This window comes from Hibiscus syriacus, unplaced genomic scaffold (genome assembly GCF_006381635.1).
Source record: "Hibiscus syriacus cultivar Baekdansim isolate YM2019G1 unplaced genomic scaffold, ASM638163v2 tig00110333_pilon, whole genome shotgun sequence".
Lineage (NCBI taxonomy): Eukaryota > Viridiplantae > Streptophyta > Magnoliopsida > Malvales > Malvaceae > Hibiscus > Hibiscus syriacus.
Window position 1 is genome coordinate 157,770 of NW_024062689.1, and position 20,564 is coordinate 178,333.

Here is a 20,564-nt window from a genome sequence, read left to right on the forward strand (position 1 = left end):
CACGGTGCTGGTTCTTCTCCTTCGCTCATCACTCCGCCGCTTCCATAGACCTCGACCATCATTGATCATCTCGTAGTTAAACTTCGTTGGAGTTGATCTGCAGAAACGAAGAAGAAATCCATTTGGGAAGAGAAACTGAAGTGCTGTAATGCAAAGAGTTGGAAGTCAAAGTAAGGATTGGAAACGGAAATTGCGTGAAAGAAAAGTTCAAAGCAAGGCAGCGTCATTCCCCTTGTTAATCCGCTTTGAAGTCATGAGATTCAATACCACCCGCTCCAAAGTCTCGACCAAACAATAAGACGGGTGCCAAAACTTGAGCTTGACAGAAAGGTAGCAGATTATCCTCAGCCACGCGGCACTCCCTTTTACTCTTTTAGCTCTCTCTAACATTTTTTCTCCCCTGGTCTGTATCAAGAGAAGAAATAAATAGAAAGGAAATTCCCACGCAATGTCCCATTTTTTCCACGTGGTCCCCTTTCCTTTTTGTGTTTTTCCCCAACATTATTTGAAGTCAAGGCCCACTTCCCACTTTCCCTTTTTTTGAGAGAAAAAGAAGCAATCATGCGAGGTTAGTTGCACTGGACATGCGAGGTGGTGGGCGCGCACGTTCCCGGGAGTCCACGTTCGGTTGAGTTTAGTTGTACTAGCCAGATTTTTAGGGATTTAACAGAATGGTGGGGTTGAATATGGCACCTACAAAAATAAAAAATAAATAATAAATAATAAATAATAAATAATAATAATAATAATAGATAATAATAGTAATAGTAATAATAAATAAATAATATTTTTTAAACTCGGACAAAAACGGGTGTCTACAGCAAGAAAAAGCTCTTGTTGTTTGTTACTCCAAGTAAAATTGGGACCAAAAAAAGGGTGATCGTGCAAAGCAAGCTCTTGAGTGAATACTTGGAAATCTTTCATGTCAGGAGTGAGGTAATGACCTAAGAGATCGTGGTCAGAACTTTCTTGAGAGTGCAAAAAAATATTGTAGTCTCCTCCTAAGACCCAAGGAGATTGATCAACAATAGACTCAGCATCCTTTATCTTTTGCCAAAGCTGCCTACGGTGAACTCCATCATTACTACCGTATATGGCAGAAATGAATACCAGTTTACCTTGAAAGTTCCCTTTGGCAGTAATACACTGATCAGCAACTTGAATGATGGATAGGTCTATTCCCTTCCGCCAAAGCATCCATATTCTTCCATTGATGGCATAATCATAATTAGAACAAAAATTCCAATTAGAAAATTTAGAAAAAAAAATTGTTTCAGATTTATCCACTTTGATTCTGGTTTCCAGCAGACAAAGGACATCCACCTTGTTCAGCATGGCTCTATGAACCACTTTATTTTGTTTTAGAGGGCTATTGAGTCCTCTAACAATCCAGAAACTGATTATCATAAGTTTGGCGATCCAGAGGACTCCCCTTGGCTTTCTACAGACATACTTTTAACTTTGTCAATTTGATTTTTCTTTTTTGATTTTAGCTCCTTGACTAAACAAGCAACTCCTAATGATGCTGCTCTAGGCTTTCGAGGTTGATTCTCTAAATTAGGAAGTTCATCAACGGAGTTGAGCACTTCAAATTTGTTTTTTGATCCTGATAGAGAGCCCTGGCCAGTAACCTTAAAATGTTTACCTCTTCCCTTTTTAGACTGAGGAACTGAGCTGGTGGAAGGAATAGTAGCAAATTGAGGATTAATAAGGTCTGCAACAGCAGTATCCAGTTCCTGATGATGCTGTGACTCTGTAATAGCAGAGACAACATGGTCGAGCTTATCATTAACAAGAGTTTCAGACTGCTCCTGGAGAATAGAGATATCAGCATCCTTTGGAAGATCACTAGTGGTTATAGCAACTCCTCCTTTGGAATTATCTTGATTCGAGATAGCACCTCCCTTCTCCTCCTGCAAATTACCGACCTCAATACCTTCTGAGACATTACAGACTGGTTCTTGCAGAACTTCAATACCTCCTACTTGACTGTCACTTGGAGTAGTTTCCTTCATTTTCCAGACTTGAGCAGGACCAGAATTGACTTTTAGAGTGGTTCTTTGCTGACAAGACTTATCATTATGCCCAAATACTCGGCATTTCTTACAAGAAGGAGGATGCCAAGGAACCTCAACAATTATTGAAGTTTGATGTCCATCTCTGAGGACGACTTCTATGAATTTTGGAATGACATCATTAACACCTATTTCCACACATACTTTTGCAAACTCAAGCCTAGTTTTAGAAGCAGTGATGGAGTCCATCGACAGAGGATTACCGATTGCACTAGAGATGTAGCTAAGTCCTACTCTGGAGAAAAGCTCTAATGGAACATTGTATAGATGAACCCATATAGGAATCTTAGTTAAATCAAAACAAAGGCTTTGCGAATTCGGTTCCCAATTCCTAAGAATTAGGGTCTTATTATGAACATGCCAAGGACCATTGTCAACAACCCAATCTCTAGCAGATTCATTGTCAAAAGAGAAGATAAAGAGATTGGAACCTGCGGAACTGACCTGAACACGTGAACCCAGCAAGGCTTTACTCCAAAGATTATCGACGATTTTCTGAACTGAGGCAAAGCTTGGCGTGACTCCAATGAACTGACCCACGAGTGATAGTTTCCACTCAGAGATTCCAGCATCAAGTATCTCCGGAGGGGGAAGCACTATCGGGGATCCACCACGAACATTTGGGGGGAAATATTCAAGGTCGTGAGATTCTGAACTCTTGAATAGTTTCCTCCAATCCATCCAGAAAACAGTTCAACCGAGAGAGAAACAAGAAAACAGAGTAAGGAGAAGGCGAACGGAAGAGGGCCGACGGAGATCAGCAGGAATTTTACTTTCAGATTATTGATTCCACTGTTGATTTTTTCTAAGTTTGTGGGTTTTCTCAAATTGTGAAATATTCAGACTTGTATTTTACGGATTTTAAAGTGTCTACAAGTATAAAGGAAAATTTCTTTGTTTTAAAGTTTTTTTTTGGAAAATAAAAAATTATTAGGGATTGAACTTTTGAGCTATAAGATCCGTATATGAGCTTTAAAAGTTTTGTTTTGGCTATACAATGTTTTCTAGGTTCTGCCAATTTGCTAAAGACATTGTAGTTTACTTGTATTATTTTCAGAGCTTGTTTCTTCAGTGCATTTAGATATATAACTGATGTTAGTAATTTAAAATTTTAAAATTGTTATTATTTTAGTAAAAACTGTTATGTTTTTGCATTCACTTTTATATATATGCAAATTCATCTTTTGAAAAATCCTAATATTGATGAAGCTCAACAAGTCTTTGGATTGTCAGAGCTAAATGTTGTATATTTACAAGAAAAATTGAATGTTGACAGTGAAGAAATTGGTCATCTGATTTGTAGAGGTATTGACTTGTCCACTCCAAAATTTTTATTTGGACTCTTCAAATTTAAAATACATATTACTATTAGCGATACATGATTATGCTATTACAATGATTTTTTCAAGATAGTTTCATACATTATTTTTCTTTTGTTTTATACTTTACTAATTTTGCTAATAACAATGTTGGCGTGAAGCCAGTTATATTTTAATGGATTATGCTATTACAATGTTGGTTAAATTAGCATTTTTTGTTAGCAATGCCCAACCTTTTTTTGACTTTTTGCAGCAACTGAAAATATTTATTGAAAAGAAAAATTGAAGACGTCAAAGAAAGGTTATAGAAGGGATGAAACGCCTTGGATATGTACCAGTAAGAATGATAATGAAACACATGAGAGTTACAGGAAAAGTTTGATGATCTACAAAATTTAAAGTAGATAAATTAAGTTTTTTTTGATTTATTTTTGTAATGTCATTGTAAGTTGTAAATGTTTTACATTAATTTGTTACATTTCGTTTTGGTGAATTGAGAATTACTCAATGACTAAGAACACACAAAAATATATGTATAACTTCATCAATATAATTTATTCATATTTTTTTATAATTATAAAAAAATGAGTGATATTTAATTTTAATTTAATTTACTTTAATAAAAACATTGTAGTCATATGCAAAATTTGGTCAAAAAGACAATTTTATAATTATAAAATTAAATCAATAAAATTAAAAGATTATTAGATGAGTTTATTTAACGAAAATTAAATTTTGAAAATTATTTTCAAAAAAATTTATCAAACAAAGGAAAATGATCTACAGGGTTTAATCCAAACACCGAAAAATAGTTTATGTAATTCATTTTCTAAATCATTTTTCAGGAATCATTTTTCAAAAATTGTTTCTAGTGAAACAAACATACCCTAGTTACATTGTATGTTAGTTGTACCTGAAGAGCATAACAACATTAACTTTGAATATATTTGTCGTTCTTCTCTGAATTATTTTCTTTGTTAAAAAGCACTGGTATGAAAACGGTGCCAAAGAAAAGAAGTCCCTTTTGGGGATTTGAGTATTTTTTGACCTTTGCAAAACATAAAGTAAAAACCTTTCTTCTTTGCCTTTAATTCATGATTTTCGGGAATATCGTTTTAGGACCCTTGTAGTTTTCCAAACTGAAAAAGATACTTCATTGGGGCCTGATTAGATGAATTCTTGAAGCCCTAAATCTACAAGATAAAGGTACATAATGGCTGCTCCCTTGAGAGGGTCACAGCCTAGTAATGAGTTGATGGTAGTAGACTAGTAGTAGTACATTAACTTCGAATTTTTCGCACTGACTTCACCATGTGATTTTGTTTGGAAAAAACTCTTTTATCTTGCATCAGGTTGATTATACTCTTAGGTAATGTTTTTTTTTTTTTTTCTGTGCAAGCTCTTCAAATCACTTATTTCTGAGTCGCGCAGATTACAGGCAGATATTAGGCTTCGCAGAATGTTTATTTTTTATAATGCAAAAACTCTTTAAACGTCTGCGCGAGCTCTTATTGGTGTAGATTTGATTTTATGTCTTCAAAGGTCTTCAAACCTCTTCAAGAACAATTATAAAATATAGTTATTAATTAAAATAATTTTAAATAATTTAATAATTTTATTTATTTTAAAATAATTTATTATAAAATAATTTATTATAAAATATGGATTAATTTATTTAAAAATAATTTAGTAGTATGGATTGATTTATTTTAAAATATGAATTGATTTATTTTAAATAATTTATTAGTATAGATTGATTTATTTTAAAATATGGATTGATTTATTTTAAATAATTTATTAGTATATATTGATTTATTTTAAAATATGGATTGATTTATTATTGTAGTTGTATGGATTGATTTATTTTAAATAATTTATTAGTATGAATTGATTTATTTTAAATAATTTATTAGTATGGATTGGTTCATTTTAAATAATTTATTTGTATGGGTTGATTTATTTTAAAATATGGATTGATTTATTATTGTAGTTTTATGGATTGATTTATTTTAAATAATTTATTAGTATAGATTGATTTATTTTAAAATATAGATTGATTTATTATTGTAGTTGTATGGATTGATTTATTTTAAATAATTTATTAGTATGGATTGATTTATTTTAAAATTTGGATTGCTTTATTTTAAATAATTTATTAGTATGGATTGATTTATTTTAAAATTTGGATTGATTTATTTTAAATAATTTATTAGTATAGATTGATTTATTTTAAAATATAGATTGATTTATTATTGTAGTTGTATGGATTGATTTATTTTAAATAATTTATTAGTATGAATTGATTTATTTTAAAATTTGGATTGATTTATTTTAAATAATTTATTAGTATGGATTGATTTATTTTGAAATATGGATTGATTTATTATTGTAGTTGTATGGATTGATTTATTTTAAATAATTTATTAGTATGAATTGATTTATTTTAAAATATGGATTGATTTATTTTAAATAATTTATTATTGTAGTTGTATGGATTATTTAAATTTCAGTATTGCAAAACTAAAATTGTTTAAATCTTAGTATTGTAAAACTCTTTTAAGTTTAAAAAATCAGTTTATTTATATTTCAGTTCATTTTAGTAGTCTGCAGACGTTAAAAAACAAATAGTCTTCTTCTTGCAGACTGCAGACTTTTGGTCCACCTCTTCTGCTGCGGATGTCTGCAAATGTGATCCGCAAACTACATACCTTTTACCTCTGCAAAAACAAACACCACCTTACTTCCTCTCTTTTTAGGCTAATCGAGGGTAGTTTGGTGGGATAATATCTTGAAAAATTTTAAATTATTATATATTACAATTACCTTTTTATTATAATCTACTTTTGACTCTAAAATTTTAATCTTCTAAAAATTTCTGTTTCCTCCATATTTTCTCTTCGGGACAGCCTTTGCCCCTACCAAATTTGCTTTGTTACCATTCTTTCAATATATATATATATATATATATATATATATATATATATATATATATATATATTTATAATTATGATTTAAATTTTAAAAAAATCAAAGAATTTATGTTATCTTTTTTTTATATATATTGCCTTATATTTACTTAAGATTAATCAAAGGATTTATATTAGATTTGTAGAGTTTGAAGTATTTAAATATGAACTATAAACTTTGAAATCTAACAATTACCGATGACAACACTTGACAGTCATCAACCGTAATTGATGCAAGTGGTTAATGACAACCAGTGAAATCTGGTTAGATTTAAGAGTTAAATTGACATTTTAATTAAAATTTATGGGATAAATTAATTTTTATATAATATTTAAGGGTCGAGTTAGTTTTTTCCCCCTGAAGTTCATGGGTCACTATTCTTAGGGGTGTTTGGTTCAAAGATTGTGAGATTCCTATAGGATGAGAATCCCACATTCCCATGTTTGGTTGACCGGGAATTTCATTACCAGTAATGTTTTATTACCAATAGTAGATTTTTGGGGTATATTACCGTGAATGTGATTACCTCCATTCCCTTAGGTATTGTAACATTACCGGCGTTTTGATATAAAATGCCCTTAAATTTTTATTTTTTTTAAAAATATCCTTCTTCTGTCATTGAATAATAAAAATTCTACGAAGGTTAAATTATAAATTTATCCTTAAATTATTTTAGATTTACAAAAAAAGTCTATAATTAAAATTTTATATGAAGTTCAGGGGTTAAATTTTTTTTACCCTTTCATTAAACCTTTTTATATTTTTAATTTTGTAAAAAAATATATAAATATTATGAATTTAATTTTTTAAAGAAAATATATAAATATTTTACAATTTGTAATATTATACAAATATATAATAAGGACAATTTAGTCAAATATACATTTTAATAATCTTTTATTCCTTTAACCAAACACGGTAATCTTACATTCATGCTAAACCAACCAAACACAAAATACTACATTCCCAGTAATCCTATTCTCTGGTAATCTTTTATTCCCACTGATAATCTTACATTCTGTGAACCAAACGCACCCTTATAGTATACGTATCCATATTTAAACAGTTTTCGTAAGATTAAAATATTTAACGACAATATGTCAAATATTTGTTTATATATAAATACTAACGTGATTTGATTAATTTAGTATTAAGTTGTGTACAACTTACATTTGAAAATAACATGTCATCAAGCCACTAAGGATTGGCCCATTGTGGATTACAGATGTAAATATAAATGGTTGTTCCTTGTTCCTATATGTAATGTCGTATGGGGGAGGTAAGATAGTAGGCTGCCACCAATACCATGTTGAGAGCAGCTTTTGTAGTAGACATCCGAATTATGAAATGCCTTCCGTGGGACTCGATCCCACGACCTCAAGTTAAGAAACTTGTGTTCTACCAACTGAACTGGATAGTTATTAAATTGATAACTGTGGTACAGTCCGATAATCAAATTCTGTATCTCATATTGTAGCCTATACCCATTGCTTGTTCATAAATTGACCTATGATTAGACCATACATAGTGATATAGTGGGTGCCATGTGAAAGCTTGGCTTTTTCCCTCTCAGCTACTGAAAATTCATCCTTGTTATCGGCACTACCATTTTCAAGTTTCGTCACAGTACTACTAATTTAGCCTAATCAGGATCCAATATGAATTGCTTTTGTGCAATACGTAGGTGATTTAACTGTCAACCCATCTGTACAAAAAAAGATCTTGCTTGATTTATGTTTTCGTCAGTGTTCGAGTGTTGTATGTTGCACGAGCTTGATTTAGTAATCGACTTCCTGAAAACCCAATGGAGAAACAAATTTTCGGTTTTGATTCCTACAGGTTACACTGTAATCTTCTTTCAGACACAAACAACGTTGGACAAACTGGAGTTAAAGTGGTTCCCAGAATCTGCAGTACTGGTAAGTTGTTCCTTTTTGTTGATATCGTCAAAACCTTAAAAATGCACCTCGATTTCTTCACTTAACCATCGTCTTCTTTGAAGTTTATGCAATTCAACAAAAGTGACCCTTGTGCTAGGCTATGTTATGTGACGTTACTGAATACTGGTAGCGTTAAGCTAAAGTGTTAAACCCCCACAATCTTAGGACCATAAATCAACTTTGATCGAATACACTTTTATTTATTTTCTTCTATTTACTTTTAAGTTTGTGTTAATTTAAAATTACTTGTCTTCGAACATGTTTATAAATACAAAACTAATATGTTCATTAACGTTAAATAAAGTTTATTAAAAATATTTATAAACAATAAAATGAATATATTTACTTTTTTTTATATAAACTAATTAAACATGTATATTTCGGAGTAATAGTTATATATAACTAATTAAAATAAACATAATTTTTTTTAATAAAGTGAGCACATAAATAAATTATTATTTCTTTAATATAATAAATAAATGAATGGTTCATCCTCACTAAAATTTGTTATTACATATTGGGTTACCCTTTGTTCCCACTGACTAAATCCATTCAAGCCCAAAGTCCTCTTCACCTTCAATATGTTACCCATTGTTCCTACTGACCGAATCCATTCAAGCTCAAATTTGTTCTTCTTTTTTCAAGCCCCGGCCTAATTGAAGGTGGGGTTTGTGGGTTGGAAAGAAGATATATTCCCAACCCCTTATTTAGCTTGCACAGTTAATCTGTTTATCAGGTAATATTTTATTTAAAATATTTTCAGTCATTAATTAATTAATACACATCTTACAAATGAAATTATTTGAACCCTAGATCTTTAAAAGAACAATTTAGATTCAACATTTAAAATGAATATATTTAATATCCAAGTTTAAAATGTTGGGTAGTGACCATTTTCATCGAGTGTTGAATAATGGTGATTACAGAACTGTCATCATTTGTAGAAAACTATACAAGCAATGACGTCAATTAGGTTCCTAAAACGGCTTACCACACAACGAAAATTGAAAAGAAAAATAGAATTTGGGATTTATATACAACAGAAGTTAATTATTTTTTGTTTATTTTACGGACACCTACCTTAAACAGCATCAACGGGACGACATTTTCAAGCTCTAGACATAAAAGTAGCAATAACCCCAGCAATGAGAGCGGTTGGATCACCAAGCACAGCTGAGATAACAAATTGCAAAGCCAAAGCAGCCATTTCACAACACTTCTTAACCTTACCTTTACTCCTTTTATGACTGGTTTCAAGTGTGTTCTTCAAGCTCGGAATTCGATTCAGCGATTTACCACCATCTCCGAAGTACAATTCATGCCAATTCTCCACCAACATTTCCCTAACACATGCCACATGCAAGTTGTATTTTTTGCAATCCGATCGGTAACTCCAGCTCCTCCCTTTTCGACCACATCGATGACACGGTGAACTCACCTTCCTATACAGATACAGTTTCACTTCTCCATCATCTAACACCATTGGTAGCTTTGCACAGCATGGATGTAGATCGAATCCACACGATTCGCAATGGTAAACAAAGCCGGTAACATACTTTTCACAGGCGTTGCAGTAGCGAGGAGTGTCACCAGGGGGCCTCGAGAGGAACTGAAATGAACATTTTGTGTAGAAAGGGTGAGAAATCGAAATAGACGGCATAGAGCAGTGCATGTGGAGATCAAAATCGCAGAAGGAGCATCGATAACGTGAGCCTATGCCAACTTCTTTGCACCCATCACACTTGAATGGAACTTCAGTGTACTCAAATTTTAGAATGTGTTGGGGGTGGCTGAAATGGGAAATCTCATTGTATTTCATGGTGTTTGTCGGTTTTTCTTTTCAATCGTCTCTAAAGAAACCATATGAACTGGTGTTTTCATAAAGCTTAAAAGCTCAGATTCTTGTTTCTTCTAAAAAGGATTAAGTAAATTTGGCTTGAAACCGAAGCTAAGTATGGAATTAAATGACTAAAGATGGCAAGTGAAAGAAGGGAAAGAGGAGACACAAGGCATTTTCGGTCATGCCCCACGGAAGAATACGAATTTTTCACTTTATGTAACCCACTTAAGTAAATATCATTGAAATGGTTATGCAAATTATTCGAGTTGCCAAAAGACGAAGTTAACAACTATTAATCAAGTGAAGGGATTGAGTGGAAGATTAATATGGAGGGTTCATATACTTGCTAAAAATCGTAGGATCCAAATCCAGTGAAGGAATCAATAATTTCTTCATCTTAATCGGATTTCTTTTAAGACATAATCAACATTATCACCTAGGCAGTATTCTGGGATTTTTAATCTCTCTAACATAAGGTAAAGCATCTAACAGCATCGCCTGAAAGTAACCTAGTAATGTTTCAATCTTGATTACGCCTCCACGCAGATCAACTTTGAAATAATCCCCCTGTTTCTCTACTCGACTATAGTCTTTTGATTTACTATTGTCAATTTTATCGTCAACTATATTTATTTATTATTTGAAAGTTGAATTTATTCACCTGTCAATCTATCAATAATCATCAATCCTAAAACTTTCATCGCTCACCCTACTATTTGATGTTAGACATATAAATACCCACACAAACAAGATTGACTAGGAAAACGTGAAATTTAGCACCTTTAAACTTTTATCATCCATTCTCAATACAACCCACTGGAAAATTAAGAATACATTAACAACAAACATTCATTCCGATATACACAACATTTTAATATAATTTATTTTCTATATTTTTATAATTTAGAGTGATTATATGATAATATTTGTTTAAAATCTTCTTTAGTCATTTACAATATATACTTTATAATCGGGACTGATCGAATCTGAATCATCTAAAAAGAATAATATTTTTTTTAACCTCAAATCAAGAATACGTGAAGAACGAACATTCATTTCGATATACACAACATTCTAGCATTTCGTCATCTTCAGTGAATAGCAAGATGATTTCCTAGGCCTTCATTTATTTGCGAGCAAAATTTCATCCAAGGCCGAGCAAAAAGATTCGTTCTCATTTATCAAAATTTCCATACTGAACTCTATATATAGTCATTATTTGTAAGGTAATTTTTTTTATTAAGTTACATAAAATCAGATAATATAAATATATTTTATCATTCAACCAATTAATAAATATAATATGTGAGCAGTGCCGTGGCTGGGAGGTGCGAACTGTGCGACGGCGCAGGCCCCAAAAAAGGGGGCCAAAAAGTATATCTATAGTGGCGTTTTTCAATAAACGCCACTATAGATGGACATATTGTGACGTTTTTTTTTCAAAAATAAAACGTCACTATTGTTGCGGTTTTATTGAAAAACTCACTATAGATAGATCTATTGCGGCGTTTGTCAAAAACGCTACTATTATTACCCCAAAATCTAATATATCTAAAAAATAGGAGCCCTTTATAAGAATTTATACAGGTTCCCCGAAAACCTAGCCACGGCCCTGTATGTGAGGTATTTAATAACCAATAAAACATCCCTCCCGACTCCACAAATATGAGTGTTGGCAGCATTAAAGTCCCTATTATCGCCTCTGAGAATCGGCCCCAAAGCCCATCTGCTCAACATGCAATTCCCTTATTAGCATCTATCATTAATGGCCAAAATAGCTCTATTTTACTATCGATGACTAGGGAGGATTATATTATTTGGTTTCACTCAAAAGAACATAACCCCCTAGATTAAACACGATCGAACCATTTTCTGACAAAAGAATCAGAATCAGAATCAGAAGCAGAAGCAGAAGCAGAACAAGCAAAAGCAAAAGCAATGCTTGTGGAAATTATACCAACAACATCATCAGTGTTTGAAAAAAGTTACCTTTTAACTATTTATATATGATCATTTGTAGTATATGGTAATTACACTGTTGATCGATTCAACTAATAATTCCGAAGAAAAATCCATGGAATCCTGTAACATCAATCTAACAAAGACAAATGAAGAGCAGAAACACATTTTAAGCATTTGAAGAAATTCTTTGGCCAGAAAACACTCGAGATCTTTTTCGAATCTGCCTTGTGGGGGCGCGAATTTAGTAGCTATAAAGTAAAAAATGGACAACAATGGGAGGAAACATAAAGAAAGACGACAAAGCAGTACTTGTTTACATATTTAAGAAATTAATATTCACTCTCAGAGAAAGCACATGCTGAATCAGCAACAATCAATCATTGAGCTCTCCCGCTTTGTTGTGATTCCCGACATGCGTCAATTCTTGACGATTAAACAGCTAAGCCCAAATTCCCTGCTTCCATCCGTAGCCCTTGTCGAACAAAAATGTGCCATGTTTTTCTTGAAATGCGTGGTTTCATGGAAATTTACTCATCAACAGGAATTAATTAACGAATAGAAACTGTTTTTGAAAGTGAGAGATTAAATGAATTTATTCATATATAATTATTATTTTAATTTATAGCTTTTGTATTTCTCCCTAAGAATTGCATTGGGTAGGATGTAATATAATAATCGAAGAAGAAAGTGATGAGAAATTTACCATGTATTTCGGGGACACATATAGGAGCTAATGTTGGTTGCTCAAATTTCTACTATATTCTATATGAGCAGTACATATAGGAGCTATTGTTGGTTGCTCTGGTGGTCCTGGGCCCACTTCTTCCAAAATCTCTCTCCCACAACACGTGCTATTAATTCGGCCACTTTGGTTTCAATGACTTGATCATTCACAATAGTTTTTATTTATTATGAATACTATTCATGTTGATATCCTTTCATATTTCGTATTCTTAATCTTTAATGTAATTGTTCATACCTCCTATATTGTTAGAGTTCTAATCCTATAAATAACAGTTTTGTAAAGCTCGTAACACAGATAATAAAAAAAAATTCATCTCGAGTTGTATTTGTCTTTTATTACCTCTATAAATGGGAGTTTTTGTTCGAATTAAACACCCTTAATATAAAATGACACAATCGATTTTATTATTATGTTAAGGTCAAGTAAGGAGTATTACAAATTTGTTATGTTATTAACAATATGCTCAAATATAATTTGCAATAAATGATAAAAAAACTGTGCTTAATACCCATGTAACTACTCATACTATACTTATGTATAAGAAATATTTTTATCGTTTAACAATATATAAGATTAATGTGAGTACTACTTTAAAAGTGCAAAAGTTACCAAAGCCTCTAAAAGAGCAAATAAATTATCAAGGGCGGACCTTATAGTTGCCCTGGGTATCCCAGGCAACCCCACAAAATTATCTACTTAGTGTTAATTTTTTCTAATTTTTTTTAATTAATACAAGTGTCACCCTTAATATTGTGTGTAATTGCTGCTCTTTATTGTAGGAAAAAAATAATATTCTATTTAAAATTAAAAAAAAAAGATCAAGCCCAAAAAACAACCTTAAGCCTATAAATCAAGCACATATTTTCAGTTTTGTGATCATTTGGATACGCCTAAATTTTTGTGCAACTCTTAATTTTTGTCCTGGGTCCGCCTCTGTATATTATTATCGATGGAAATTAAATTAAAATAAAGATGCATTGTAATCTCTAAAATTTTAAAGAATTTTGTTAATTCAAAGAATATTCACTTAAATGAATGTCATATCAAATTATAACTGAAAGTGATGATAAATATCCCCAAATTACAAATATAACTTAGGTATTAAACATATATTGAAAAAATGGTGCATTCTCCTCTGAATTATAATTAAAGCGTATGATATTGCAAATTAGAAGTTTATTGATAGTTATATAATTTGGAATGACTAGTTACATCATCCAGTTAAATTATAAAGTTAAAATTTATTGACAATCTATATAGATACTCATTGAAGAATATAATGAATCTTCAAACTAACTTTTTTATGTGATACTTATTCTCAAAACAAATGAACCATTCGACCATCACTAGATAAAATGAAGAATCTTATGTGGATCATTTAAATGTTTTATGACTTTAATCGATGTATCGACTAGATGATCACATATATCATTATTATCAACTTGTAATATAGTGTTTATGAGATTACTTTCTAAATTGATCAAATTATAAACATATTTTTCAGATTTTATATTAAAAATAATTATGCTAATTTGAAAGACCAATAAGATTCGAGATTTCACCATGAAGATTAAAAAATCTCAGTCCATCGACGAATTTAAATACATTTTCGCATTTATTTTGCTGTTATTGATGGTTTGGCATCAACATATCCTAAATTTAAGTTTCATATTGAATCGAAGACTTCATTGGCGAACTATTTAAAGAGTTTGGTTTATTCTTTGATCTTGCACGGGTGAAATTTGTTAGTTATGACGAGTTTAAAATATTATTTGTACTTGTGTTTGATATTAGCATTGAATACTAAGTATGACTTCACAGATGTAGAGTTGATTAAACTCGATCTACAATAATTTAATCAATTCTACTGATGTACAATAATTGTATTTGTTTATCGATAAAAACAGCACCCACACAAAATCGAGTAAAATATTAGACTAATTTACCCACATGCATAAATTCTTCAGACTTCCATGGGATGTTCTCAGCATAAAACATTAGCAGAAAAAGAGAATTTTTTTTAAAGTGCCATGATAGGGAAATTATCGTTAAACTGCATTATTGACAACACTAAATATAATAAAAGGTTTTATTTTAATTTAATAGCTTTATTTATGTTGGAATAGCTTTGTTTATTCCGTTGTATACTTTAGAAGATATTTCAAATTTAATTTAATCCAATATTTATTATAGTTGAATTTTGTTTTGTCTTTAACCACGGGCGCCTCTCTATATGTTTAATAAGTTAGATATAAATTAATGTATCGAGTAAGATAAAATTATAAATATGAAAACTTTTTTATCAAATATTTAACATTAAATTATCGTAGTTTTAAAAATTAAATATATAAATTCTTTCAAATAAATTAAATATTAAATTTGAATTAAATTATAACAACTCATATAAATTGATACAAATAATTAATATTTTTGTTTCAACAAAATATGAAGGATCACTACTCATCTTCAGCCAAGTTCATGGGTAGGTGAATGAAGTAGCCGTTCTTTCAAAAAAAAAGGAAAAAAGAATGAAGTAGCCGAGCAAGTGAAGTTATTGCAATTTTTGAAGGATTTACATCAGCAAGTGAAGTTTCTAATCACTCTGCATTGTGATAATTTATCAACCATACATTTCGTTGAGAATCCAGTTTTTCATGCAAGAACTAAACATGTGGAGGTACACTATCGTTTTGATAAAGAAAAGGTCTTGTAAGAAGAAATGAAACATATGAAGACAAAAAATTAAGTAGCAGACCTATTCACTAAAGGCTTGGGTGACAATAAACTCGAAAATTTCAGTAGTCAACTCGACATGAAAGTTGGTGTTGAGCGGGAGTGTTGAAATATAACACTAACATATTTGCATTGATTTATTTATATTATAGGCTTTAAGCTTTAATTGTTGTGAAGGTTAAGTAATTTCTTGCCTATATATGAAAGCTTTATGCTAGCTTTATAAAATACACCAAAATAAATCAAGTGTTCTTCCATTTGATTACTTATTTATTCATCTTTTTTTTTTGAGCATTTGTTAGCAATGTGGGTGTTTAACATTAAGATTGTAACATTTTTCATTACAATTTTGAATATTTTTATTTTTAATATAATTAAGAGATTCTATGGAAAATCAATTAATTATATAAATTATATTTATTTTTTGACACATCTTCCGTCATAATAAGCATTTTTATCGGATAAAAGGAAGACATCGAAACCATCAATGGAATGACATACCTTTTTAGAATATTATTTAAAAAAGAAAAGGCATAATGAAAAGTTCACATTTTCAAATTCAAATACAAAAAAATTAAGAAATTTTGGGGAAACTTAAATCTTAAATATTATAAAAATTAACATTAAAGCAAATCAATTTGTGTTTACATAATTATATAGGATAACTTTCTGTAGACAAATATTAAGTTATCATGTTAAAAACACTAAAAAAAGTACTTTTAGACTCTATTCTGAGTTACAAACTATTGAACATAGAAGATGTTGGGAGTGTTGCGTGTGTCAAGAAGGGTGCAGCAGAGGATAATTAGCACTCAGGTTGGTTAGCAAGCTGTTAGTTAGTTGTAACAACAACTAGAACGTTAGGCAGTTAGTTGGCTTTAGCGTGAGTGTGATGTATATAAAGCAAGAACTACACCTTGTAAATTCAGATTGTCAATTTCATTCAAGTATTCTTTACTAGCAGTTTACATTCTTGAGTAGTATTTCAACATGGTATCTTTCGCCATAGATCTTGGCTTCTAAGCTCCGACTGCGGTAATGGCGCTTGACAGTCCGAATGTCTCCTCAACGTCTGGAGGAGGTTCGTTGGTACGTTCACTTGTGTTCACCAACAAGAAAGTGAACGTTGTCTTGGATGAGATGAACTTCTTGCTGTGGAAACAGCAAGTGCTGCTCACAGTTCGAAGCCATCGCTTGGAAAGGATGTTGACTGGTTTGATGGCATCGCCACCAGAGACTGTGGTTGATCAGAATGGTGAGCTCGTTCCCAATGAAGCGTTTGAAGACTTCATGGCCCAAGACAGTGCCCTCGCGTCTTGGTTATTGTCCACCATCAATCCCCAGCTGCTGACTCAATTCGTTGGTGCTGAGACAGCAGCTGCCGTATGGAGTAAGGTCACACAATTCTTTGCTAATCGCTCCACCACAGCAGTAATGAATCTGCTATACAAGCTTCAATCTCTCAAGAAAGGAGATGACAGCATGCGTGTATATCTCACACGTGTTAAAGAAGTGTGCGATGCGCTGGAATCCTGTGGAAGCCCCGTTGCACCAGTTGAGCAGATTGTAAGTGTGCTTAAGGGTCTACCTCGTGAATACCAGTCTTTTATGGCGGTTATAACCACCATGCGTGAGAAACCCACTCTCGATGTTGTAAGTAACATGTTAATTGATGCTGAAACTCAATTGACTGGTTTTGAGTTTTCAGCGGACAACCTTCCATGAGTGCCCATGTGGCACAGGCTGCTAATCGGTTTGTTCCTGATTCAAGAACCAATCAAGAGCTTAATCGTAAACCTTACTCTGGTGGTCGTGGTCGAGGCCGTTCCCGAGTACAGTGTCAACTATGCGGTAAGATTGGGCACTTAGTTCAACAGTGCTGGTACCGGTTTGATCGCGATTTCCTTGGTGATGGCAATGACACAACGATACAAAGCCAATTCTAGCAGTGCTAATTTTGCTGACAGCACGCAGTATGACTCCTTCAGTGAAGGAAGAGCCACTGAGCCCCCTCAAGCCAATGCAGCCTTTCCTCTCGCGAGCATTAGGTAGTCGATTCAGGTGCCACGCACCATGTGACGCCAGATATTGCCAAACTAGCTCAACCATCTGATTATAGGGGACCATGTAATCTCTTGTTGGCAATAGTGCTTCTCTTCATGTAGAAACCGTTGGTAACACTTTGCTCTTCTCTCGGTCACAAGCATTAAAGTTAACCAATATTTACATGTGCCTGAGATTACTAAAAACCTCCTTTCGGTGTCCAAGCTTGCTAGGGACAACCGAGTCTTTCTTGAATTTCATGCCAACGATTGCTGTGTTCGGGATGAAGTCACTGGGAGTGTTCTACTTCGAGGAAAACAGAATGGGGGCCTTTACTCGTTCGAGCTAGCTGATGGCAGGCATCCGGTTAATAATCAAGCTAGTGCTAGTTTAGTTACTAACTCAGAGGCGTTCGATTTGTGGCACAAACGCTTGGGACACCATTCTCTTCAAACTCTAAAAGATGTTTGTCATAAGCTACATGTAAAGATTTCAACTAATACCAATAAAGTTTGCTCGGCTTGTTGTATTGGGAAAATTCATAAACTACCATTTGAACACTCACAGACTGTATATTCTGAACCCTTTCAACTTGTATTTTCCGATTTATGGGGTCCTGCACCTACTCCTTCAAACGGATTTCGATATTACGTTGCCTTTGTAGACGCGTGCACTCGTCATTCTTGGCTTTACTTGCTAAAAGATAAGTCTCAACTTCTGAATGCCTTCCAATTGTTTAGGAGTATTGTAGCTACACAGTTTAATCTCACTATTAAAGCCATTCAAAGCGATTGGGGTGGTGAGTACAGATCACTCAATACTCTTCTGGCCAAAGAAGGGATTGTGCATCGAGTAACATGCCCACATACCTCTGAGCAAAATGGGGTTGTGGAGCGGAAACATCGACATTTGATCGAACTTGCCCTTGTTCTCCTTGCTCAGGCTGCCTTACCTTTGAAGTTCTGGTCCTATGCTGTGACAACGGCAGTCTATCTCATTAATAGACTTCCCACTCGTGTGTTGCAAGGTGTCTCACCATTTGAAAGATTGTTTAACAGGCAACCTGACTATAATTTTATGAAGGTGTTTGGATGCAGGTGCTTTCCACATCTTCGAATTTTTCAGAAGCACAAGTTCATGTTTCATTCCCAGCAGTGTACCTTCCTTGGGTACAGTCCTTAACATAAAGGCTACCCATGCTTGGCAGCGGATGGGCGAGTTTACATATCTCGTCATGTTAAGTTTGATGAACTAACATTTCCTTTTGCAGAGCTGCAGTCCCCTCGTGTCTTAGCCAAGAAGAAGAATTTGCCTGCTTTAGACATAATTCTGCAACCACGACGGTTACATGTTCCTATGACTTCTTCACATACAAATACCTCTCCTGGGCTTATATTGACCCCCACTGCCTCTCGCAGTCCCATCGTGCCTATTGGGTCAAGCCTACAATCGGCAGAAAACCAACACGCCTCTCCCTCGCAAGCATCAGTGTCTCCTTCTACAGCCTTGAATGAAGAAGCATGTCATGAGTTTCATGCATCTGAACAACCTGTAGATGAGCCGGTTGTGGTACCCGAACAGTTCGTAGCTGAGCCGACTGTGGTGTCACAGCTGAATGTGAAAGTCAATACGCATCCGATGTGCATACGCAGCAAGGCTGGTGTTTTCAAACCCAAAGTTTTCCTCAGCAATCTTGATGAGGCTATCCCAGAAACTGTTTATGAAGCTTTTCAGTCTGAGAAATGGTCCGCAGCTGTTCATGATGAGTTTGAAGTTCTACAACAAAATGGCACCTGGACTCTCGTCCAACTCCCAGAGGAATGACGGTTTGTAGGATGTAAGTGGCTCTTCAAAATCAAGAAGAATGCTGATGGTACTGTGCAAAGGCACAAAGCACGCCTTGTTGCGAAGGGGTACTCACAGGTACCAGGACAAGATTTCCAAGAGACGTTCAGTCCTGTGGTTCGATTCTCCACGATCAATATCATCCTTTCACTGGCTGTGTCGAAGAATTGGCCGCTTCGACAAATCGATGTTAACAATGCGTTTCTCAACGGCGGGTTGACTGAAGATGTGTTTATGAAGCAGCCACCTGGATTTGAGGTACACAATCCTGATGGCACACCTCTTGTCTGTAAGCTACAGAAGGCCCTTTATGGTTTACGACAAGCACCGCGTAACTGGAACAACAAGCTTCGAGATAGTCTGATTGCTCTGGGGTTTCGAGGGTCCAAAGCTGAGCTCCTTGTTTATTACTGATCAGGCTGGCACTCGCACGTTTATCCTTGTATATGTCGATGATATCATACTGACTGGAGAATCGCTAAACCATATTGAGCATGTGGTTCGCGAACTCAACAAGCAATTTTCGCTCAAGGACCTTGGTGATCTGTCCTACTTTCTGGGTATTGAAGTCAAGCGTGATGCTAACTCCATTGTTTTAAGTCAAAGAAGTTTCTGCTTGATCTGCTGGCCAAAGCCAAGATGACACATACTAATCCGACTGCCTCGCCTATGGTTGTAGCTAATAAACTCTCTAAGGATGAAGGTAATTTGTTAGTTGATGCCTATGAGTTTCGCAGCCTTGTTGGATCTTTGCTGTACATATGTCATACTCGACCTGATGTGGCTCTTAGTGTGAGCAAGGTTGCTCAGTACATGCAAGCCCCTCGCAAATCCCACCTTATGGCAGTTAAAAGGATTCTTCGATACTTGGCAGGCACAGTAGACTATGGATTGTTGTTCTCGACTGCTGGCTCTAATTTGTCTATTACTGCATTTGCGGATACAGACTGGGGAGGTGATGTCGATGATAGACGGTCAATGTCTGGTCATTGTGTATTCCTTGGCAAATGTTTGGTGTCCTGGCTATCAAGGAAGCAAAAGACTGTTTCACGGTCAACCATGGAAGCCGAGTATAAAAGCCTTGCTGATGTTGCT

General features: G+C 33.7%; 1 protein-coding gene across 2 annotated transcripts; it reads right to left on the reverse strand.

The window, feature by feature from the left end:
* Positions 1–9,380: 9,380 nt before the first annotated feature.
* LOC120120237 lies at positions 9,381–10,193 on the reverse strand. Of its 2 annotated transcripts, XM_039139916.1 has the most exons (2): positions 10,025–10,193; positions 9,381–9,910 (listed from the first exon to the last, which is right to left on the reverse strand). In XM_039139916.1, the coding sequence occupies exons 1-2, from the start codon at positions 10,118–10,120 to the stop codon at positions 9,410–9,412; spliced, it is 597 nt and encodes a 198-aa protein (XP_038995847.1). In that variant the 5' UTR covers positions 10,121–10,193; the 3' UTR covers positions 9,381–9,409. The 2 variants fall into 2 exon arrangements, with proteins under 2 accessions (XP_038995847.1, XP_038995846.1); XM_039139915.1 differs by having other exon boundaries at positions 9,386–10,191.
* Between the last annotated feature and the right edge of the window lie 10,371 nt (positions 10,194–20,564).